The 25,427-nt window shown below is 33.6% G+C and overlaps 1 protein-coding gene across 3 annotated transcripts in view; it reads left to right on the top strand.

Moving 5' to 3' along the window:
* SP4 (Sp4 transcription factor) overlaps window positions 1–16,716 on the top strand; it is a 62,580-nt gene extending 45,864 nt beyond the window's left edge. For all 3 annotated transcript variants that reach the window (XM_081284033.1, XM_081284032.1, XM_081284031.1), the window contains 2 exons: window positions 554–753; window positions 13,251–16,716. In XM_081284033.1, the coding sequence (XP_081140159.1) occupies window positions 554–753; window positions 13,251–13,498 (448 nt within the window). In that variant the 3' untranslated portion in view covers window positions 13,499–16,716. The remainder of the gene's footprint in view (window positions 1–553; window positions 754–13,250) is intronic.
* Window positions 16,717–25,427: the final 8,711 nt, after the last annotated feature.

Below are 25,427 nucleotides of genomic sequence, written 5' to 3'. Positions count from 1 at the left end.
CCATCCTTTTGATATTTTAGAGGAGAATTTTAAAATGTCTTAAAAAGCTTAAAGAGATTATTCCCCCAAGGTGAGAGCCTGTGAGGGAAGGAACCTGAGGTCCATAGTAGACGTAAGCACTAAGGAAGTTTACAAGTTTTTATAGCAATTTTGTGTTCAATACACAAACCCGATTTATTTATTTTATTTGGTACTAGGAATTGGATTCCAGGGTGTTTAAGCACAGAGCTACCCCATCCTTTTCATTATTTTATATTTCGAGACAGGGTCTTGCTAAATTGTTAAAGCTGTCAGTTGCTAAGGCTGGCCTTAAACTTGAGATCCTCCTGCCTCAGCCTCCCAAGTCTCTTTGGGATTTCAGGTATATACCACCACACTTGGCTATTTTTTCTTTAATTGAAATCTTTCTGACTTTAACTGCTGTTGTGAGATTATGATTAAACAAACCTATTCAGAAAAGCATCATGTAATTATCTTGATTCCCTTTTAGTTTTTCATAGTTATAAACTTAGTTTTGAAAATGTAACTATTATTTGGTTTTGTTTTTTGGCAGGAGCAGTAATGAACCTGGAAAAAAGAAACAGCATATCTGTCATATTGAAGGATGTGGAAAAGTTTATGGCAAAACATCTCACCTCCGAGCACATCTTCGCTGGCATACTGGAGAAAGACCTTTTATATGCAACTGGATGTTTTGTGGTAAAAGATTCACAAGGAGTGATGAACTTCAGAGACATAGAAGAACCCATACAGGTTAGTTGGTTTATTTTAGTAGGACTTGTATGTTTTACTTGTTTTTTTGTTTTGTTTTGTTTTGTTTAATACTTAGCTAACCTGTTGCTAAAATGTCCATCTGTCAGATTAGAAATATGCAAATGAAGAAGAAAGAATTCACTTTAGCAATTATATAAAAGATGTTGATGATAAAATTTTTTTTACTTCATTCCTGAAATGTGTTTTTTTCTACTTTTTGTAAGCTTTATTAATGTATTTAAATGATGTGGAGGAATTTGTTCCTTTTGCTTATCTTGTGTTCTTAGTTTGTTGAATTCCCATAATATTTTTCATCCGTGTTTAAATAGATAAACAGACATTTGGATTTTGATTTAGAAGTGACCTTCATTAGTTTTGTTTTGTCTTTACAAATTCAGAAAATTCATCAAGAATAATATAACACATACCCAGTTCTCACTCAGAACTGACAGTTGTTGATATTTTATTTTCTGAGGGGCTAGGAATGTGAGACCCTGAGTTCAATCCCCAGCACCACAAAAAATAAAAAATTATATTTAGTAAAACAAATCTCTTTCAAAGTCAATATTGAAGACAACAGCTCCAGTGAATTTATTAATGTGTTAAAGTTTTTAGTGCATCTCTAATACCTTTACACAAATTATTCATGATTCTCTATATAAAATAATGTTTTGTGTAAATTAAAAAATGTTCCATAAATATGTTTCAGTCATAATTTTACTGTTTTAAAAATTATTCAAGCACATATATGTGTATATTTTCAAGTATATGTGCCTTAACAGCTATGTAGTATTCTGTCACATGACTGTACCACCTATATTAATTCATTTCCCAGTCTGTTGAGGTTATTGTTAGTTTGGTTTTTTTTTTTTTCTGTCACAAACTTTGCTGCTGTGAATATTCAGTGAACATGTGGATAATTGTATTACTGGATACTAGAGAATGTGTATATGTGGTTATTTAAATAATAGCTAAAAGATCTTCACAGTGGCCATTACAATCTCCACTCACTAGTAGGCGACATTAGTTTCCACTTTGCTGTGTGCTCACTTGTTAGCAGCATCAGGGCTCAGAAGTTTTTGTCTATCTACAATGGTTTCTATTTTTCTTATTTGTATTTTTCCTAATTATCAGTGAGATCAATCATCTTTTCATATGTGTGGGGGTCATTTATATATTTTTTTTCTGTTCATTTTTCTTTTCCTTGTTTGTCTTTTGAATTGTTTTCTTTTTTATTATTCATATTATATGTTGCAGATTCTGTATTTCAAACCTTTTTTTATTGTGCTATACTTTGTCATGCAGAAGTTCTATAGTTTTATTTAGTCAGATATAGATCTTTTGTTTTTTGCTTTTTGTTTATGAAATTTTCTTCTTTCCCAGGATTTTTTAAAGTTTATTCAAACATTTTCTTTTAATGGCTTTAGTTTTCTTTTTATTAATTTGGCCTTTTAACAGTCAAGATTTTTGGTTTGTTCAATCAGTTCTTTTTTTTTTTTTTTTTTTTTTTTTTTTTTTGATGATCAAATGAATCAGGGCTGCAATTTTATTTCTCTTCCCTATGGAAAGTAATTCCTTTTTTTGGGGGGGCGGGCATACTGGGACTGAACCTAGGGGCACTGAAGTATGTCCTTAGCCCTTTTATTTTTTTATTTTGAGATAGAGTTGCTAAGTTGCTGGAGGCTAACCTCAGACTCTTGCTTCTCCTGCCTCACAACCTCCTAAGTCACTAGAATTACAGGATGTGCCACCATGCCCAACTAGGAAGTCATTTATTGTCTACTCATTCTTTCTCTATTGATCTGTAATAATTATCATAGGTTTATATTAGGTCTTAACATCTGGGAAAGCAGTCCCCCCATGTCTGTCTCTCTCTGTCTCTCTCTCTCTCTCTCTCTGTCTCTCTGTCTCTGTCTCTCAGAACATTCACCCACTCTATTTAGAACATGCCTGTCATATATCAGTATTTAACTGCTGAACAAATTAGTTTAAGTAGTTTATTGAATTAACCTTAACTTAAACCAAGTATATGTGGAACAAAAGGAGGATAACTGACTTTTTCTTTTGATGGCAGGGAACTGGGGATTGAACCCAAGAGCACTCTATCACTGAGCTACATCAGTCCTTTTTTATTTTAAGACAAGTTGCTGAGGCTGGCCTCTAACTTGTGATCCTTCTCCCTCAGCCTCCTGAGTCAACTGAGATTAGAGGCATGTCCCCATGTCTGGCTTAGAACTAACATTTTTTTTTAATCAATTACCATTTATTAGATATTTTGAATATGTTGATTATAACAGCAACTCTATGAGATAGAAATTAGCTCCTTTGTACAGTCTCAGAAAAGAAAAAATGTTAAATGCCAAATTATCTGATTTGACATGCACACATAGTAGTAACAACAGTGAGAATTAGTTTATTGGCTCAATCCCTGGAGGACTTGGTACTAAAGCAGTGAATTACAAGTTTTTTATAAAAGTTTTTATACCTTCCTGTATTTTATGAACTTTTAATGCCAACTCACCCTTGACATTGTCAACTATGATGTGATTAAAATTAATTCCTTAATAATGTTGTATCTTTTGTGGGAAAATTATCTGCTATTTATGTCTATAGAAGAGGAATGTTGTATTTCTACCCTGGAATAGCAGTAAGAAAGATTAAGGAAGTTAAGAAAAATTACAACTTTGATGTGGAATCTCACACTGTGATTGCATCATTTTGTCCAAAAAGATGATGTGTTTATAAAATCCTGATGTGCCACACATCTACATTCACACGGATATACAAGACAGGTTTACTAAAGGATTTACGTGTACATATGCTTTCAAGTTAAATATTAACAATTGTTAATTATTTAGGCCCTCTCTTTTTAAAAAATATGATTCATGCCATCATCATCATCTACTATCTTGATAATTGAGAATCAAATATACATTATGCATGTTTATTGATACAAATGTCTTAAATACACCCTATCCAAAATTGCTTTTTTTAAAAATTTTTGTAGTTGCAGATGAACACAATGCCTTTGTTTTATTTATTTATTTATTTTATGTGGTGCTGAGGATCGAACCCAGTGCTTCACACATGCTAGGCAAGTGCTCTGCCACTGAGCCACAGCCACAGCCCCCCAAAATTGTTTAATTAAAATTTGTTAGGGACTAGGAATATAGCTTGATGGTAGAGCATTTACCTGTCATGTACAAGGCCCTATGGCCAGCACCATGAAAAAAACAAAACATAGTAACACAAATAGTAAACTCAATATCAGCATACTTACAAATGTTGCTTTTTTAAAAGATTTTAACATAGTAACTTCTACGTGTTTACTGAGTTTGTTGGAAACAAAATGAAGAAGTTGTAGATATGGCTCAGTGGTACATCCTTTTGCCTAGCATGTGTGAGGCCCTGGGTTTGAGCCCAACACCACCAAAAAATAAACCAACAAAAAAAAAAGTGTGTGTGTGTGTGTGTGTGTGTGTGTGAGAGAGAGAGAGAGAGAGAGAGAGAGAGAGAGAGAGAGAGAGAGAGAGAGAGAGAAAATACCTTTTGGAATAACTGTTGAGTATTAAGTTGAAAGCCTTGACCATCCAGGGCAAGAACCATTTTATTCAGTGTTTAACCACTACTATCAGTAGAAACACATTGAATTACTATGAATGAATAAATGAGTTATTTTTAGTCACTGCTGAATATAGTGAATGATGTATTTGTTTGGAGGAAAAAATGTAAAGGTCTTCAAAATGATACATGCATGTAGTGTTTAAAAATCAAATCCTATAAAGGAGCTTATATTTGCCTGGATTTCGATCTCTAGCACTGCAAATATTTTTTAAAGATTGTTTTTTAAAATTACATTCTTCTTCATTTCATTAATTATTCTCTTTTTCCTCCTTCTCCTTCTTGTTGTACTAGAGATTGAACCCAGGGGTGCTTTACCACTGAGCTGCGTCCCACTTTATATTTTGATACAGGGTCTTGCTAAATTGCTACAGCTAGCCCCAGGCTTGTGATCCTCTTGCTTCAACCTGCCACGTAGCTGGGATTATGGTTATTCACCACCACACCCAGCTAGAAGATTATCTTTTCAAACTTTATATAGGCCACACATTATCTCTTGATTTACCCCTCTATAATATAGATATTACATGTCTGTTCTTCATTTTTTTTATCCTCTTAATCTCATTCACCTAAAAGGTTACCCTCTCTTTCTCTTGAGGTTAAAATGCTTATATTTTCATCAATAAATGCTGATCTGTTTTTAATAGCTTAATTTTTTAAAGTTGAAAATTATTTAATAATTACATTATGATCATATATGTACTGTTATTGTTTTCTTCATATTGTTTTTAGTTTCTCTAGAGAGTTTCTACCTTTTTTTTTTTTTTGTATTACCTAACTTTATCACTTTTGCAATTATTTCAAGTTTTCTAGAACCAACTTCATTCATTTTCTCCATATTCTGGAGATTCCATGTTTCTGATTGGACATGGACTGATTGTGTCAGAGTGCAGCACAGCTGTAATCATGAGATCTTTCTTGCCTGCTATATGGTTTAGATCTCATATTGGTTCCAAAGATCTCATCATTTTACTTGGTTTACTCCTTTCATTGCTGGAAAAATATTCTGAAATGCTTCCTAATCAAGAAAAGAAAGGGATAGTGATTTTGTCTGAAAACTTCTTTATTTTGCTTTTCCACTTAATTTGATTAATATAGTGTTCTAGATTCAAAATCATATTCCCTTAAAACATTAATTGCATTACTCTGTTGTCTTTTTGCTTCTGTTTTACCAATTAAAAATCCATTGTCATTCTCTCTTGGGTTTTTTTTTTTTTAAAGGTGATGTGATTTTTTTTCCCCCTACAACTTTGTTACTTTTTATTTTGGAATAATTTTATGCTTAATAAAGTTGAAAAGATAATGTGAAGTTTTTATGTATTCTTTATGAAAGTTCCCTTGATGCTAACTTCTTATTAACCACAGTGACTTATGAAAACTAAGAAATTATCACCATACTGTTAGTTAAACTACAGACTTTGCCACAAATACACTTCTTATGTTTAAATCTAGAATAACACATTGTATTTATTTGTCATGGTGCCTTAGTCTCTTACAATCTTTGGGATTTCCAAGTTCTTTTCTTATCTTTTATTGTCATTACACTTTGACAAACACTAGGTTAGGTATTTTGTAAGATGTTCCCTAATTTGGGTTTATCTAATGTTTTCTCATGATGAGACTAAATTATTAGATTGAATTAGATTATGAATTGTTGGAAAGAATATCAGAGGTTAATGCCTTTCTCGTGTCATTGTATGAAGTGGATACCCAATGTAAGTATGTCTTACCAATTTTTTTTTTAGTTGTAGATATATACAATGCCTTTGCTTTATTTTTATTTATTTTATGTCTCTTTGTTCTTTTATTTTCTGTGACATTCTTTAGTCTGTCATATATTTCTATTGAATTGTTTTTTCATTTCCAACAATGTCTTTTATTGTTCTATTTTTTATTTTTATTTTTTTTACTGCTTGCTGTTTTCATAAGATGGATGCAGGTGCTTGCTGTAAATATCTTGAGTTTTTCATGTCATTCAATATAGTTTTTTGTCTCTGTCTGGCTTTTTCTGAATTGTACAGTGAAACTTCTTTTTTATTCAAGTTAATCATGATGATTAAAGAATATGTTTAAGTGAAAGATTATGAAAACTTTATTATAGGCTGGTCACTTTCATTGTAAGCCTCTTGCGTGGGGCACTGTATCAACACTGGAAGATGTCTCATTAGCAAAGTTCAATAATATAACCCAAACCCAAGTAATGTTTCTTTAGATACATACAGATCCTCAAATATTTTGCTCCAATTTTTATTTATGCAAAAATTGATAGTAAGACTTGTATTCCATGTATAGACTTTTTCTGTTTTATACTGTTTCCTTCTCACCATTTTGAGTCCCAGACTCTTACAGGTTTCCTCAGAAGATAGATTGGCTTTCTTCTACAACATCTCTTCTTTGATAATCTCTGTTTTCATTTGCAAAAGTGTGACACCATCATTTTGTTGATAACTTCCTTTTCTATTTTTGTTGTAGTAAATATTTAACCTGTTTTTTCTTAACCGTCAAGATTTACTGTTACTTTTCCCGTTAATTGGGAAACAGTACAACAATGTGACCAAGTCACATTGTCTATAATACATATGTTGTATAGATGTATATATTTAATGTGTTCATGTGTTAATGTAGTTTACCTTTATGAATATTTTATTGTAGTTATCTTGCACACTTACTATACTATTAGAAAACTTTCACTTTTTAAGAAACATCTTTGATTTTATGAATTTAATTTTAAGTTCTGTGATTTGAAAAAAAATGGTTATTTCACACTGATGTGTTTGGCACATGCATGCCAAATGTTTATTTTAAAACTTAAAAAAAAAAAAAACGAAAATTGGATCAAAAATAAAAACTCCATCACTTGCACTGAAATTTCCCCCAGTATTGTTAATATAGATGCCTCAGAAGTTAGTGAAATGGTCCAAACTGTTGTCTTTTAGTTCACTGTCAGCCACAATGGATCAAGCTGTCTGCAGCCTGTCAGTGCCATTTGATTACACTAAAAACTCTGGGGTATTAGTCTGTTTTCTCGAGCATCTGAATGACAATAGTGAAAATTAAACAATAACTGGCAACTGAGGAGTGAAATCAAACTTGTAAAACAGTGCATAATATGGGTGAGTTTCAAAGGTGTTTTTCACCAGTGTTTCTGATCCTGTGGGTGCTGCATAGGTTTAGGCAAAAAACATAACTGCACAACTGGCCTTTTTTTTTTTTTTTTTTTTTTGGTACCAGGAATCAAACCTATAGAGGCTGTACAACTCCAGCCTGTTTGTTTGTTTAAGACAGGGTCTTGCTTAATTGCTTAGGAACCCACTAAGTTGCTGAAACTGGCTTTGAACTTGTGATCCTTCTTGCCTTAGCGTCCCTAGTTACTGAGATTTTAGGTGTGCACTGCCACATCCAACAGAAGACACTACTGGAGAAACTCCTGTATCTTGAGAGAGAAGTAAGAAAAGAAAATTAAAGAAAAAAATCTTAAAAGGAGCCAAAGGAAAATAACACATTTTACATATGGGGGAACAAAAATTTGAATGATGGCAGATTTCTCCTCAGAAACTTTGGAGGCCTGAAAAAGAAAAGATCTGTCAATTCAATATTTTATATCCAGTGGAAACAAAAACCAAGTAAAGTTATTTTCAGATGAAGGAAGACTTAAAAAGTTTTTGGCATCAAATTTGCTCCAAAAGAAATGCTAAGGAAGTTCTTCATGGCAAAAATAAATATTGCTAGAGAGAAACTAGAAGGAAGAATAAATAATAAAAATTAAATGTAACTCCTATAAAATATCTGATACATTATAGAATTAGATAATTCTATAAATTAAATTAGAATACTATTAAAATAATACAAAATATGGGGCTGGATTTGTGGCTTAGCAGTAGAGCATTTGCCTTACACATGTGAAGTACTGGGTTCAATTCTCAGCACCACATATAAAGAAGTAAATAAAATAAAGGTACATCAACAACTAAAAAATGTTTTTAAAAATCCAAAATAAAAAGGAAAGGGGAAAGGAAAATGAAAAACGAACAGAAAACAGATAATGTGATAGACTTAATTCTAGTCAAATCAATAATTATATGGTTTAAACATACTAATTAAAATTGTCAGATGACTTTTTTTTTGTTTTGTTCTAGAGGGTTGAATCCAGGGATGCTTTACCACAGAACCATATCACCAGTCCTTGTTACTTTTATTTTAAGACAGGGTCTCGCTAAATGACTGAGACTGGCCTCAACTTTTCCTGCCTCAGTCTTTCAAGTAACTGGGATTACAGTCATGCACCACTGCACCTAACTATCAGATGGCCTTTTTTTTTTTTTAATGAACCAACTAATTACACTCAAAAACTCACTTTTAAATCTTATTCCAGCAAAGTTCATATTTTATTCAAGTGCAGATGAAGCCCAACATGAAGCCACATACTTGTAATCCCAGATACTTGGAAGGTTGAGGTAGTTCACAACTTTAATCCTAGTCTGAGCAATTTAGCCAGAACCTGTCTTAAAATAAATAAAAAGGGCTATGGATGTAGCTCAGTGGAAGAGCAAGCACTAAGGTGCATGTAACACAAAGAGAGATCATGTTCTGTGCTATGAACACACCTTAACAAGTTAAAAAGAACAAATATCATTCAAAATATATTCTCCTCATCAGTGAATGAAACTACAAATCAAATAAAAATATCTGGAAAATCTCCAATGTTTGGAAATTAAATCACACATTTCTGATTAACTGATGGATCAAGAGGAAGTCTAGAGGGAAATTAGTAATTTTTTTTCAACTGAATGAAAATACAAATACTAAGACTTATAGGCTGGGTGCAGTGCCACATACCTATCATCCCAGTGGTTCGGGAAGCTGAGGCAGGAGGATTGAAAGGTCAAAGCCAGCCTCAGTAGCTTAGTGAGGCCCTAAGCAACCCAGTGAGACCCTGTCTCTAAAATAAAATTTAAAATGGCCTGGGGATGTGACTCAGTGGTTACGTGCCCCTGAATTCAGTCACTGGTACCAAAAACAAAAACAAAAAAAAAAGTGTAGGATTCAGGTAAAGTGATGCTTAGAGTGGATTTATACCATTAAATCCTCCTATTTAAAAAAAAGGAATGCCTTCAGTCAGTAAACTCATAAGCTTTCATTGTAGGAAACTAGAACATGAGCAAATTAAATCCAAAATAAGAAGTTAGGAAATAATAAAAAGCAGAAATAAATTGAAAATAGAAAAAAATAGAGAAATTTAATCAAACCAAAGGTGGAATGGATAGACATCATTATCCAAAGTACATGTATGAAGACACAAATTGGTATAACATACTTTATATACAACCAGAGATATGAAAAATTGTACTGTGTATACATGTAATAAGAATTGTAATGCATTCCGCTGTCATTTTTTTAAATCAATTTTTTAAAAAGAGATAAAACTAGTAAGTCTTTTTAGGTAGACTGTCAAGAAAATTTACCAACATTACTAAAGACCCAGTAAACATTAAATGAGTAATAAAGGAATGCTGAGCATAACTCTGCTTTCTAAATTTGAGAATCAACTCCTTAAAAGACACAAACTACAAATACTTGTTCAACAAGAAATAGATAAACATGAATAGTTCAATATTTGTTAAAGAAATTGGATATGTACTTTAAAACTTTGAACAAAGAAAACCCAGGGCCCAGATGATTTGATTGTCCAATTATACCACTTAAGAAAGAAATATCAGTTCTACACAGTCTCTGAAAATTTATGAGGAAATACTGTACAGCTCACTGTGCAAGGCCCACAATGACCTAGCAAAACCAAAGACTTCACAAGGTAAAAAGGAGAACACTGCAGACCAATATCAAAAGTTTAGGTGTCAAAATTCTCAACAAAATGTTGACAAACTAAATTCAGCAATATGTAAAAAAGATAGGCTATCATAACTAAGCAAAGTTTAATCCAGGAATTAAAAAATGTTTGAACATTTGAAAATCAGGTAGTATAATTACTAATGAAAAAAAAATCATTATTACTTAAATACAAGTAAATATTTGGCAAAATTCTGCATTTGTTCTTATAAAGAAGAGTTGAAGAAAACATAACACATATACCAGCTTAAAATAGCATGCTTTATTATCTCAGTTTCTTTAGGTCAGAAGTCTGAGTGGGCTCAGTTGATGGCCCTTCTCAGCATCTCACAGAACCAGAATCCAGGTGTCAGCAGGGCCACATTCTTTCATGAAGACTCTGGGAAAGTATCTGCTCCAAACTCATTCCTCTTGGCAGTTAAATTCAGCTTTTTGCAGTGGTAGGACTAAGGTCCCTTTTTCCTTGCTGCTTGTCAACTGGGCTCCCAGTGTTTGCTTTTAGAGGCAGACTACCCATATATTTTTTTTTTTTGCAGTCTTGCCATGTGACCCCATCCAGTTACTCAGGTCAGATCCCTCTCACACTTCTAATCCTCTGACTCCAGGTAAAGTAAGTCCTCTGCTTTGACCAGCTCATGTGACCAGCCAACTTAGATAATTCAGAACACTCCCCCTATATTAGCTCTATAAGCTTAGTTACAACTGCAAAGTCTCTTTTACCGTGTAACACATTTATAGGTTTCAGGGATTGGATGTCTTTATAGGATCATTCTCATAGTAACCAGAACCAACAGTTTTGATAATTAGATGCATTAATTATAAAAAGTAATTATATATTGTTAATAATTATAAAAGTAATCATATATTGTTAATAATTATAAAAGTAATTATTAAAAAGATATCATATATACTTAGTATAAGCACTGTATGTCCTTGAGTTAAAGTATACTGATAATGTTTGCTGAGGGTGGGAAATTTAGAAATTGACAAAACAACTTACTTTTCTGTGGAAAAGGTTAATGAACTGAAATGAGTCAGTCATTCCCTTAATGAAAAGAATTATACAACATAATTTGCACATATGAGATTCCAGGAAACTTTTCTTGCTTAAGATTAACTGGATGCCCACACCACTGAGTAGATGGGAAATCCTAACACAAACCACATCACCATTATTTCCCTTTTATCTTACCATTTGCCACTGAGTATCTGAGTGCTAGAATTTCTTTGAGACTGATAGCTCTACATGGTTACAAGTAACTCTCAAGAGAAAGGAAGCTTCTTAAAGTGAGAGGCTCACTTGTTTATTTTTCATATCAGCAGTGCCTGGCATGTTGTAGATAATCTACAGATTGTTATTGAAAAATTACTGAGCTTATGAATATCACAGTTAATACATATTTGTTAAATGGCCATTATGTACGGGTTGATCTCCAGCTATGTACTTATGAATGATTCCATGTCTTTAGGCTATCACCATCTGATTTTGATAATTCACAGCCTTTGTTGCTATAAAGTAACATCAGTCTTTAGTTGCACTCTGGTAGAATAGTATAAAGAATTCAGACTGTAAATCTAATACATGGCATGACTCTCAAGCAAATTAATTTCTGAAACTCAGCTTTTTCATATATAAAATAAAATATAAAATCAGATGCTGACAATTTTTCCAGTTTTAAAATTTGTTAACAGATTTTTTTTTCTTTTAAATTTTTCTACTCTTTTCCCTCTCTGTCCCTCTCTCATGGTGGTGGTACTCTGTGGCACACTACCACTGAGTTATACCCCCTCAGCCCTTTTTATCTTTTCATGTTGAGACAATGTCTCACTAAGTTGCCTAGGCTGGCCTCAAATTGTAGTCCTTCTGCCTCCACCTTCCAAGTAGCTAGATTGATTACAGGCTGTACCAGTGTGCCCAGAACAGTTTTTTTCTTTTAAAGAAAAATAAGAACATTGAAAAGGTAAAGGAGTTCAAGATTGAGCCTGAACTGCATTTAATATTTTCAACCTTACCTAAATGTCATCTGTATTTGTAATATTCATATCCCTTTACTGCCTTTTAGTTTGAATATCTTTTAAGAATTCATCTAATTGTTTACTATTTCAAAAAAGTAAATGCAAACATATAACGGGAAAATATCTGATTGGACAAACTTGAGCTTATAGATTTTGTCTTGGTATGTCAAAGGTAGATCCATAAAATGAAATCAGCTAAACTGAATTTTCTTATTATCCAAGTTCTGACAGACTGGAAAAACATCACTTTGTTTTATTAACTAACAATTTTAGAAGCTAATAGTCACCCATTTTAGATATCAGAATATACTAGTTAACCATATTTTTAATATTCCTTGTCCATTTTACACAAAAATAAGATGACCTTTTTTCCTTTTATAGGTAACTGTTTTTATTCCAGAGAACTGAAGTAGTTCTACTAGGACTGTCTTACATTTTGAAGAGCGTATGTTTGTATAAGTGCATGAAGATCCCTTTATATAATAGAAAGTAATATTATTTTTCTGTGAAACCTAAAAGCTTTATTTAATTTGAAATTCAGCATGTTCTTGCTTCCCATTTTTACCTTGTGAAAAACTCAGTAAAATACTAAATTCCTGGCTTACTTTATTTAAAATAGTTCTAAAATATTTCATGCCTTGGGATTAAAACTAAAACTCAAGTAACAGTTTTAAAGATGAGTAGACATGATCATCTATTAGAAGCATTCTTCTGGTTGGGGAAACTGAGACCCAAAGTAGTTTTTTCACTTGTTCAGCTTTTATTTCTAGTTCATAGTAGAACCAAGACTTTAACTTAAGTATTGTATTCTCACTCACTGATTTTTCTCCTATAGGACTTGTTTGATGGCATTTTAAAATAAAAACAGAAAACATTGTGCTTCTAGGTAAACTATACCCCCAAAAAAAAAATCATACCATAGAAAAAGTATGGAATGACCAGAAGAGAAATTATTGAAAATTACAGTTTTATTTAAGTAAAATGTATATAACTTCATTTACTGTTTTTCCTTATAGGTGAGAAAAGATTTGAATGCCCAGAATGTTCTAAAAGGTTCATGAGGAGCGATCATCTCTCCAAACATGTCAAAACGCACCAGAATAAGAAAGGAGGCGGGACAGCTCTTGCCATTGTTACCTCGGGAGAACTGGACTCATCTGTTACAGAGGTGCTTGGCTCCCCAAGAATTGTCACAGTTGCAGCCATTTCTCAAGATTCGAATCCAGCAACACCCAATGTTTCAACCAACATGGAAGAATTCTGAAAAGTTATTTATAACAGAGACCTCTAGTGCTGCACTTAAGTTTACACACCTTTGAAAATCTGGAAATGGGCTGGTCAAGTGGATTACAGAGTAGGAAATCATGTTTTTATTCTTGGCTTCTTTAAGTATTCCAGGGTTTTGGTTCAACACATAAAGTGTTGAATTTTTTAAAATACAAAAACAAACTAATATACTGGAAACAGGTAGAAAAGTATTTCCTCCATACTATAAGTTGTAGTTATTTGGAAATATGTATCACATAACCTTTAAACAGAATCCTCCCCTCTCAAAGATCATGTATTAATATGTTTAAAAAGACCTCAGTAGTTTGCAGGCTGGATCTTAATTGGACTTATTTTCTTTGAAAGTACTTTGTTATAAATTCAGGCAGTAATAATTTACGTGAATTTTTTTCCTCTTTCTCTATAGCACAGAAAACAGATAGTTAATTGATGATAGAGATAATATTATATTTCCTTAGCTTGATTTTTGGAAAATCAACTCAAAATAGTTTTGGCCGTCTTTTCTAAATGTTAGAAATCCTTCAAAAGTTGAATTAGATAAGTTCCAAAACAGTAATCTGAGATGTATCTCAGATCTTTATTACCACTACATTATAGTAGTGTGTATGCAGACAATCAGTGAAATCCAATTACTTTCTCCATTTTGGAGACACCGGAACTTAGAGCTAAATCTTAGGTTAAATTTTAGGTTGAAACCTTAGGAAAATGCTGGGAAGAAAATGGTTAAACAACTCATAATAGCTTCAGAAAAATAAAATGAAGCAACTTAATGTGCATTGTTTTAAAGTTAGGATTGATTACATTCCTAACCCTAGGTTGAACCACAAAATTTCATTTTAAATGTTTATATTGGACATATTTGCATAGATTATAAATCATTTTGTAGTTTCATATTCTGTAAATATGAGTTATGTTGACATTGTGCAGAATTCTTTATGCTTTGACTTGGTAGCCAAAGAAAGAATTATCACACTTTTTTCAAAGTCAGCAGAAAATTATTTTTTAACTACACTATAATTTTTTGTTTTCCTTTACTACAAATTGGCCATTCCCATTTTATTTTGAGTACTGTGCTAGAAGGTTAATTAGGAATTTATATCACAGTAATGTCTTCATATTATGTCAATAACTGAATTTTTCTTAAAAGTCTACACAGCCTAATAAATATATAAGAGATATATTATGAAGCAGAAATTATTTTTGAAGAATCAGAATACATTACAGTCAAATAGTGACTAAAGAAAAACATATTTCATCGTTTATGCAAGGATCTTATAGAAAGGGGTCTTATTAGGAAAGATGGCCAAAAGTTTCATATGAAAAAAATTGGATTATTCTGATAGCTTAAGCATTAGTAAGATGCTTACCGTTTTTTAAAAGTATTTACACAGAATCAAAAATAACATTGACCATTTAAAAACTAAAGTTTTTACCTGCTTGGTTTATTAACATCATTGGTTTGGGGACTGTTTGAATATAGGTACATGTTTTCTTGTGCATTCTCTATTATTTCAGGAAAAGTACTACTCATGTGAATTCTCTTCCAAAATTGTGATGTTTCTTGTATTTTTGATGAAGGAGAAATACTGTAATGATCACTGTTTACACTATGTACACTTTAGGCCAGCCCTTTGTAGCGTTATATAAAACTGAAGGTCTTTTGTGCTTTCAGTTTGTATAAAAAAGCTTTGAGATTAAAGGAAAAAAAATTTTTACACTGTGGTTATAAATTTCAAGTTTCTTAAAGCTTTTGTAGACTTGTAACAAAGTCTTTAAATTTTAGTTGGATTTTGTAAATTGTTTTGTATATTTTATTTAATGTACTCTTAACAACTGATGTATCTGGCTTTAAGACATCAGAATCAGTTTGTTGTTTTGTTTGGTACAGAGGAGCATTTGGTAGTGTTCATTTTAATTTTATTATATAGGAGCTGAAACATCAAATATATATTTTATCTATCATTATGCTACACAATCAGTGCTATAAATTTTTTTATGCAAGAAACTTTCTTAATGTTTTAATCATGTTTCCTCCGAGTGACACTTTTTGTTGTTGTTAATACCAAGTATGAGTACTCTGAATCATTATTCCATGAACCAGTTGTAATGCAAACCCATGTATGTTCATCAGAGATGGAAGTTATTTTTAATCAACAATAAGACCTACTATAAATTTATCAAACTGAATCTGGATAGCTTTATAGCATATAAAATATATTAATTTGTGTTAGCAGGTGCACATTTCACCACTGAAATTAGAAATATTTTGACAGTCTGTTCTGCATAACATTCTGAGTCCACTTTCTGTCTATAAGAATCGTAAATTTCAATGTCCTTTATTTGACTCAGTGGGATATAGCTGTTATAAGTAATAAGGCACAGATGTGCAGTAGAGTCTTGTTTAATGGCATTTCACTGTTCATTCCCTTTGCCACCATTATAAAACTTTTCTTTATTGTAATTATCAGTGCAAAGCTATGTATTTATCATGGTAGAACTCCAGTGTTAGAATAGTTTTTTCTTACAGTATACTTTCTTTGGTTAGGTTTGTGTATGTGTTGCTGATTACATTAGAACTTGATGTTAAGTCATTATTTATCACACTCTCATGAGAACAGTAATAAAAGTGTGTAATCTAGGAGAAAAAGTTAATTTGTCAAACTTAGATAAGCATGATGTTTAGGTCCTATTTTTCAATTTTATAACTGTTTTATTGCAACAATATTTGTATTTAAGTCTCCATTTTAATGCCTTGTGGTGTTTTTTTATGCATGTCACTAAGTTGTCATCCCACATAAATTGATGTGCAGCATAGGGTATTAAATCTGCATAATGATTTTAAAACAGAAATAGTTGATGGTAAAATGTAAATGTTTTGCAAAAATTCCTTATAAAAAGTTTCGTAGTAACATTTCACTTGTAAATTTTTTTGTAAAAAAAAAAAAAGCAGAAGAAGAAGAAAGAAAATGGAAAAAAAAAGAGAAAAAGATGAATCCAGGAAAAAACCTTGTTTCCCATATCCTAGAATTTAGACAATTACTCTGCCAGCAAAGCCTCTGGGGCTGTAATTGACATTTTTACAGTGCTGATTTGTATAAAATTTGTTTTTTGTGGATTTGGAAATAAAAATCATGTACAAGTTGTTGCCTGCAATAACAATTGCAAGTAACCTATTAAAAATTCCCTTGAGTTTAACATGTTTCATTTAATTATGTATACCAAAAAGAAGCAATAAATTGTTTGAACTATCAACCTTTTTATCACAGTGAACACTGGAAAGTAAAATGCTTCTCACTAGAAAATGCATTGTCAATCCCTTATAATTCCTGGTATTCAGATGTGGTCACCATTTCTCTGAACATACCGCCAAAGAATACCATTTCAAATTGCATGTTATTTTGTAACCATTGCTTTGAACATGTATGGAAATTAAATTTTGATTTAGAGATACTTTTTATTAAATATTTTCAATAAATGTTAGGAAATTATAGGAAGATCTAAAGCGAAAAAGTCATCAAAATATTATTTAAGCTTACAGAAGCACTAAGAAGTAGATCATGTGTATATATGCTACAGAGTCTGTAAGCAAAAACTCTCTTCCTCTTGGGAGAGCCTTGCAGATCTCATGGAGAACCTAACTGACATAATGAAGACTGGTGACTTCAGTGAACAACATCTCCAAGCGCTCAGATAAACAGCAAAGGGGGGGCAAGGAACAGCTGAGGGATATCTGGCCAAAAGGAAGTAAACTGGTCCACTGGCCAAGAACTAGAGTCTTTAAATCTCTAGGAATCAGGGTCCATTATAGTGTATTGGGTAAAGAGCTTATATGGCAAAGCCCTAAAAGCATGGTTATATTACAACTTAATGTATGTTCATAACAATGTCTAAATCAAGGAGCGGTTAAATTTATGTCACTCTGCCAAATAAGACCACAAAAAATACATTTTGTTAATAGATTTTCTGTCAAAAACAAAAGTATATATTTCTGTTACCTGAAAAATTTACATTTGGAGGCAACAGGAAGATAGTGTATAAAAGAGTATAATGTGGGCTGGGGTTGTAGCTCAGTGGTAGAGTACTTCCTAGCACGTGCAAGGTACTGAGTTTGATTTTTAGCACTGCATATAAATTAATTGTCCATCGACAACTAAAATATTCTTTTAAAAAAGGATAGTGCGGGGCTCGGGTTGTGGCTCAGCAGTAGAGCACTCGCCTAGCACATGTGGGGCACTGGGTTCAATCCTCAGCGCCACATAAAAATTAAAGGTATGTGTCCAACTACAACTAAAATATTTTTTAAAAAGGATAATGCAACTAGAAAATTAAGAAAATGTTTAATTTTTTTTTTAATATAGTAGCAATCTGGCTTTTTAACTTCTAGGAATTTTAACCACACAAGACAATCACAAAAGATGGGATAGCTTTTTGACATAGAACTTTGTTCTAATAAATAGGGAAATTGAAGCAATGCTGAAGAACATTACTTTGTATGTGTGCATGTACGCCTGTATGCAGGGGAGTACAGGATCTAGGCAAAGCAAATCCTCTACCAATGAATTATGATGCCCAGCCCGACACTTCTGTATCCTTGGTGTGGTTTACAATGCCATCATTAAAGATGACTTCAATATCATGGGGGTTGGAGAAGCTTATTCAGTATAGCTTATTATTTACAAGTTCAAATCTTAATCATAGGGGTGCAGAGGCTTCAGATGTGAAATATTTTGTTCCTCAATGAATTTGAATAATGTATTGCAGTATTTACTGCTCGAGGAATAATGTCTGCTTAATATACACACAGCCAACTTGTAATTGTGTAGCAGAATGTCTATGGCTTGTTTTTCCATTCTTTTTAAAAAGTTTTGCAGATTAGCATAAGCCTTGGGCTCTGCTAATGATATCATTCATATTTGGATACCTGAGAGTAATCTCAAGTGGAAATAGTGGAAGAAACCAAGGAACAAAGAGAAAGGGGAGAAAAAGGAAGGAGCCTACAGACCTGTTTAGAATGCTGAGTTGCTTTCCATGGTGATAGCAAAGCACTGTGACAGAGATCATTAACTCCCCCATGGGGAGTACCCCATGGGGAGTCTGAGAATTAGGCTGGCTGGGTTCCTGATTTAGGTGCTTACTAGCCATTCATCCTTGGCCAAGTTATTTTATTTTTCTGCATCTTTTCTTTTGCAAATCGATAATACCTCGTGATACCTCATGTCTATTAAGAAATTAACAAAACCATATCAAGCACCTAATAGTAATGTGTAATATGAGGATTTATTACTATTAATTATAAGTGAATCCAAAAGTCAGAGGTTATCTTAATTCAGCCTACTATGGCAAAATAGCATAAACAATAGAAATTTATTTCTCACAGTTCCTAGAGGCTGGAAGTCCAAGATCAGAAGTGCCAGCAGATTCAGTGCCTGCTGAGAGCTTGCTCCCTGGTCCATGCATTCTGGACACACTTCTAGCTGTGCCCTTGAAAGTAGAAAGGGCAAGACATCTTTCTGGGGCCTCTTGTAAGGACACTAATCCTTTTCAAGAGGGTTCCACTTTCACGATCTAATCACTTCTTAAAGGCCCATCTCCTGATAGAGTGGTAATCAGGTTTCAACATAGAAATTTTGGAGGACACAAACATCCAGACTATCAGAGAGGGCATGGAATAGTTTCCAAACAGACCAATGCTGAAATTTTTTGCAAAGAAGCAAAAGTGAATTCTCAAAATCTCAAAGGAAAAAAAAACTTCAGTGGAAATTCCTCACTTCAACCATGTATTTTTCTCAAACTACCAGTAACGATAGCTAGGCCTAAACTACATCTGGAGGTATTTGCTTTGTTCTTAAAAATCTACAACCATCAGTCAAAATTTAAACATTAAATGAAGAGCTGCCCTATTCCTAGTTCAGTTCATTTCCCTTAAATGAACATAAAAGCAGTCAGGCATAGTGGCACATACCTGTAATACCAGCTACTTAGAAGGCTGGATAGTAAGCTAGTGTGGGATACTCTAACCTCAAAATTATATGATGATCGTCTTCCTGGAGCATCCCAATCTATGTGCCACACTAGAAACAGACTGCAGAGATATTGGAACACAGGAAGACCATGTCTACAGGAGGGATCCCAGGCTGAGGTAATGGGAGGCCAAATTGAAATGAACAGGATTCAAGACAGCTAAGAAATCAGATCTGGGAGCAAAGTTCAGACAAAAGCAGCATACAGGGAAAAAGAGCAGTTGTTTCAATTCATCACTGAATCATGCCTTTCTAGGTGGTTAGTTTGGTTTAGATTGTGTATATCTTGCTATGAAATGCCATCTAATAAATATTTTATTTGTAGTAGTAGTATTTTTTGAGATGTGGAAGCCATAATGAAGTTATATTTTCTGCTGGTAAAATTGTTCCTAGCTTGTATAATTTTATGCTAGAACTAAATACATCAGTAATTCATGGTGCTCTGTAAAGGGCATCAAGGCTTCCAAGAATTTGGTCAATTTAAGTTTGAACACACTACTGTTGAGGAAAACACTGTAAAGACACACAATAAGCTAACTGGAAAAACATTCCAATTCAATTCAGTGCTATTGTAAAGAGTCTACGACTTTACCATAGCTACGTTATGTCTTCCCAGCTTTTTTATGTTAGGGTATTCTTTGTCAAGTTCACATGTGTGTATGTGATGTGGAGCATCATGTGTATTTCTAATTATGGTTGATAACTCAGGATTAAATTTGAAAGTTTTTTGTATTGCAGTTATTGCTTTTTTCTTGAATTATGTGGACAGAAACATAACATTGTGAGAAAATTAAGCCCTATTATGATGACCTATATATTAGCTTACTTAAATTTTCACACTTAAGGAGCAAATCATGACTAGTACAGGATCTGGGGTCCTACAGAAAGAATTTCTCTTTGTTTTGTTTGCTTGTTTGGCTTTGCTTTTCAAAATATTGTGAATGCCAATTTGTACTATCAGTGTATATAAGTACATCTATTAGTTCCATAAATAGCTGGAAGTACTTTTATTGTGTCCAATTGTAAATGTAAACACTGACTTTAAAAAACAAATAAGCAAACCTCAAAATTTTGTTTAAGTTACTATTTGTAGACATACATGGTGGTCTGTACTTTTAGGAAAAATGTTATCTCATTTTATAATATTAATTTTTAAATATTTAATGTTTAAATTTGTTTTGTAAATATTAATTTTCATTTAAACTTTATGCATATTTGAACCCATGATCTTTGACATTTCTCTAAAGAATCAGTGATGTGAGAAAAAAACACCAGAGAATATATTCAAATAAAATTATCTTCAGCTTATGCATTTTATTCTAAGTGAAAATAACGATCAGGTTTATGATTCATTTGTTTGGGTCTCTTGTAAGAGAAACATAAAATGTCATTTAACTCTGGCATTATTCAGAATATTCCCAAAATAATTATGATCTTTAAAAAATCTAATAATTTCATTGCTTTAATTTTTTTGTACCTGAACGATAGCTAGGCCTAAACTGAATCTGAAGGACATTGCTTTGTTCATAAAAATTTACAACCATCAGTCAAAATTTAGACATACTTATATATTAAATGAAGAGCTGCCCTATTCCTAGTTCAGTTCATTTCCCTTAAATGAACATAAAAGCAGTCAGGCATAGTGGCACACACCTATAATACCAGCTACTTAGAAGGCTGGGTAGGAGGATTCCAAGATCAAGGTGAACCTAGGCAATTTAGTGAGACACTATCTCAATATAAAATTTTGAAAAGGGCTAGGTATTGCAGTTGAGAGGCAGAACACTCTTGGGTTCAATGACTAGTACACAGAAAGAAAGGGGGGAAAGCAATTATTGGTTCTCATCAGATACAAAGGAGCTATGGTCTGGATGTTTGTGTAATTCAGAAATTTGTATGTTGAAACCTAATCTTCAAGGTGATGATATTAAGAGGTGGGCCTTTGGAGGTGAACAGGTGATGGGGGTGCCCTCATAAAAGAGGTCCCAGAGAGCTAGCTAACCCTCTTCACCACGTGAAAGCGCAGAGAGAAGTTGCCATGTATGAACCAGAGTCCCTCCCCAGATGCCAAATCTACCAGAACTTTCATCTTGGATTTCTTAGTCTTGAGAACTGTGAGAAATAAATTTTTATTGTTTATAAGCCACCTAGTTTATAGTATTTTTGTTGCAGCAGCCCAAACAAACTTGGACAGTGGGTGACAGTAAAAATACTAAGAAGCCACAGCACAGGTTCGTCCATCAGAAGGTCTCAGAGCAACTCTTCCTCCTCCCTCCCCTTGCCTTTATTGTTGATCTAGAGAAGATCTCGGGGTGGTAGTAAATTAATTAAATTTTACATAGGTAAAAATATAAATGAGATGGATGTCTTGGTGCATATTGAGGAATTAGAGGTGCTAGCACCTCTTGGTATGGAATTAGTTCAACGTTTTAAGAACCAGTGTGGTAATACAGATGTCCCTCTGTAAAGTGGACCCTGGGTGGGTGGGTTTATGTTCTGCCTATGCCCCAGACTTTAGTATGTGGATAGAAAACCCAGACTCAAAAACATCCAATTAACTGCTAATATAATTTGTGAAAAAGCCCATGCAAGTTACATAGCATTTTTGATAAGGCTTGTGAAAATCAAGAGAAAGGGAAAGTGGAGAAGTCATTTCACGTCAAGACAGTTGGGGTTGATTCAAAAATACTTGTAAAACTTGGGTAAGAAAACATTTCATATTAAATTATGTTGGGCAAGGTGGCCCATGCCTACAATCTCATTGACTCAGGAGACTGAGGCAGGAGGATCACAAGTTGGAGGTCAACTTCATCAATTTAGGGAGACCCTCAACAATTTATTGAGACACTGTCTCAAAAAATAACAATGTGTGGGGGTGTAGTTCTTTTCTGGTTTGGGGGGTTTTGTTTTTTGGTATCAGGGATTGAACAGAGGCTCTAAACCACTGAGCTACATATCTAACCCCTTGTAAATTTTTTTTATTTTTATTTTTTATTTTGAGATGGGGTCTAGTTAAGTTACTGAGGCTGGCTTTGAACTTGAGAATCTCCTACTCTGGCTTCCTGAGCCACTGGGATTACAAGTATGCACCACTGCACCCGGCTGTAGTTCAATTCCCAAGCACCCTTGTGTTCAATCCCTACTATCAAAAACCAAACACACAAAAAAATTATACCTTATAAAGGATTATTATACCTTCACAATTTTAAAAAGCAAATCAGAGAAATGGGTTAAGTTTTGCAATTGGGGTATTATATGAATAAATGTGATTGCTCCTTAAACTTTCTTTTCAGAGATTTTAAAAAGTATCTTCACTGTATTTATTAAATCTAAGACATGGTTGATTATATTTTTTTTATTTTTATTGTTGGTTGTTCAAAACATTACATAGTTCTTGATATATCATATTTCACATTTTGATTCAAGTGGGTTATGAACTCCCATTTTTACCCCGTATACAGATTGCAGAATCACATCGGTTACACATCCACTGATTTACATATTGCCATATTAGTGTCTGTTGTATTCTGCTGCCTTTCCTATCCTCTACTATCCCCCCTCCCCTCCCCTCCCCTCCCCTCTTCTCTCTCTACCCCATCTACTGTAATTCATTTCTCCCCCTTGTTTTTTTCCCTTTCCCCTCACTTCCTCTTGTATGTAATTTTGTATAACCCTGAGGATCTCCTTCCATTTCCATGCAATTTCCCTTCTCTCTCGCTTTCCCTCCCACCTCTCATCCCTGTTTAATGTTAATCTTCTTCTCATGCTCTTCGTCCCTACTCTGTTCTTAGTTACTCTCCTTATATCAAAGAAGACATTTGGCATTTGTTTTTTAGGGATTGGCTAGCTTCACTTAGCATAATCTGCTCTAATGCCATCCATTTCCCTGCAAATTCTATGATTTTGTCATTTTTTAATGCAGAGTAATACTCCATTGTGTATAAATGCCACATTTTTTTTATCCATTCGTCTATTGAAGGGCATCTAGGTTGGTTCCACAGTCTTGCTATTGTGAATTGTGCTGCTATGAACATCGATGTAGCAGTGTCCTTGTAGTATGCTCTTTTTAGGTCTTTAGGGAATAGACCGAGAAGGGGAATAGCTGGGTCAAATGGTGGTTCCATTCCCAGCTTTCCAAGAAATCTCCATACTGCTTTCCAAATTGGCCGCACCAATTTGCAGTCCCACCAGCAATGTACAAGCGTACCCTTTTCCCCACATCCTCACCAGCACTTGTTGTTTGACTTCATAATGGCTGCCAATCTTACTGGAGTGAGATGGTATCTTAGGGTGGTTTTGATTTGCATTTCTCTGACTGCTAGAGATGGTGAGCATGTTTTCATGTACTTGTTGATTGATTGTATGTCCTCCTCTGAGAAGTGTCTGTTCAGGTCCTTGGCTCATTTGTTGATTGGGTTAGTTGTTTTCTTATTGTTTAATTTTTTGAGTTCTTTGTATACTCTGGATATTAGGGCTCTATCTGAAGTGTGAGGAGTAAAGATTTGTTCCCAGGATGTAGGTTCCCTATTTACCTCTCTTATTGTTTCTTTTGCTGAGAAAAAACTTTTTAGTTTGAGTAAGTCCCATTTGTTGATTCTAGTTATTAACTCTTGTGCTATGGGTGTCCTATTGAGGAATTTGGAGCCAGACCCCACAGTATGTTGATCGTAGCCAACTTTTTCTTCTATCAGACGCCGTGTCTCTGATTTGATATCAAGCTCATTGATCCATTTTGAGTTAACTTTTGTGCATGGCGAGAGAAAGGGATTCAGTTTCATTTTGTTGCATATGGATTTTCAGTTTTCCCAGCACCATTTGTTGAAGATGCTATCCTTCCTCCACTGCATGCTTTTAGCCCCTTTATCAAATATAAGATAGTTGTAATATTGTGGATTGGTTTCTGTGTCCTCTATTCTGTACCATTGGTCCACCTGCCTGTTTTGGTACCAGTACCATGCTGTTTTTGTCACTATTGCTCTGTAGTATAGTTTGAAGTCTGGTATCGCTATACCACCTGATTCACACTTCCTCCTTAGAGTTATTTTTGCTATTCTGGGTCTTTTGTTTTTCCATATGAATTTCATGATAGCTTTGTCTATTTCTACAAGAAATGCCATTGGGATTTTGATTGGCATTGCATTAAACCTATAGAGAACTTTTGGTAATATCGCCATTTTGATGATGTTAGTTCTGCCTATCCATGAACAGGGTATATTTTTCCATCTTCTAAGATCTTCTTCTATTTCTCTCTTTAGGGTTCTGTAGTTTTCATTGTATAAATCTTTCACCTCTTTTGTTAGGTTGATTCCCAAGTATTTTATTATTTTTGAGGATATTGTGAATGGAATGGTTGTCCTCATTTCCATTTCAGAGGATTTGTCACTGATATACAGGAATGCCTTTGATTTATGCGTGTTGATTTTATATCCTGCCACTTTGCTGAATTCATTTATTAGCTCTAATAGTTTCTTTGTAGACCCTTTTGGGTCTGCTAGGTATAGAATCATGTCACCTGCAAATAGTGATAATTTAAGTTCTTCTTTTCCTATATTTATGCCTTTAATTTCTTTCACCTGTCTAATTGCTCTGGCCAGTGTTTTGAGAACTATGTTGAACAGAAGTGGTGAGAGAGGGCATCCCTGTCTTGTTCCAGATTTTAGAGGGAATGCCTTCAATTTTTCTCCGTTCAGAATGATGCTAGCCTGAGGCTTAGCATAGATAGCTTTTACAATATTGAGGTATATTCCTGTTATCCCTAGTTTTTCTAGAGTTTTGAACATAAAGGGATGCTGTACTTTGTCGAATGCTTTTTCTGCATCTATCGAGATGATCATATGGTACTTATCTTTAAGTCTATTGATGTGGTGAATAACATTTATTGATTTC

This window comes from Spermophilus citellus (genome assembly GCF_964194105.1).
Source record: "Spermophilus citellus genome assembly, chromosome: 3".
NCBI lineage: Eukaryota > Metazoa > Chordata > Mammalia > Rodentia > Sciuridae > Spermophilus > Spermophilus citellus.
Note: the sequence above shows the minus strand (reverse complement) of the source record. Positions and strands in the feature narration are given on the sequence as shown.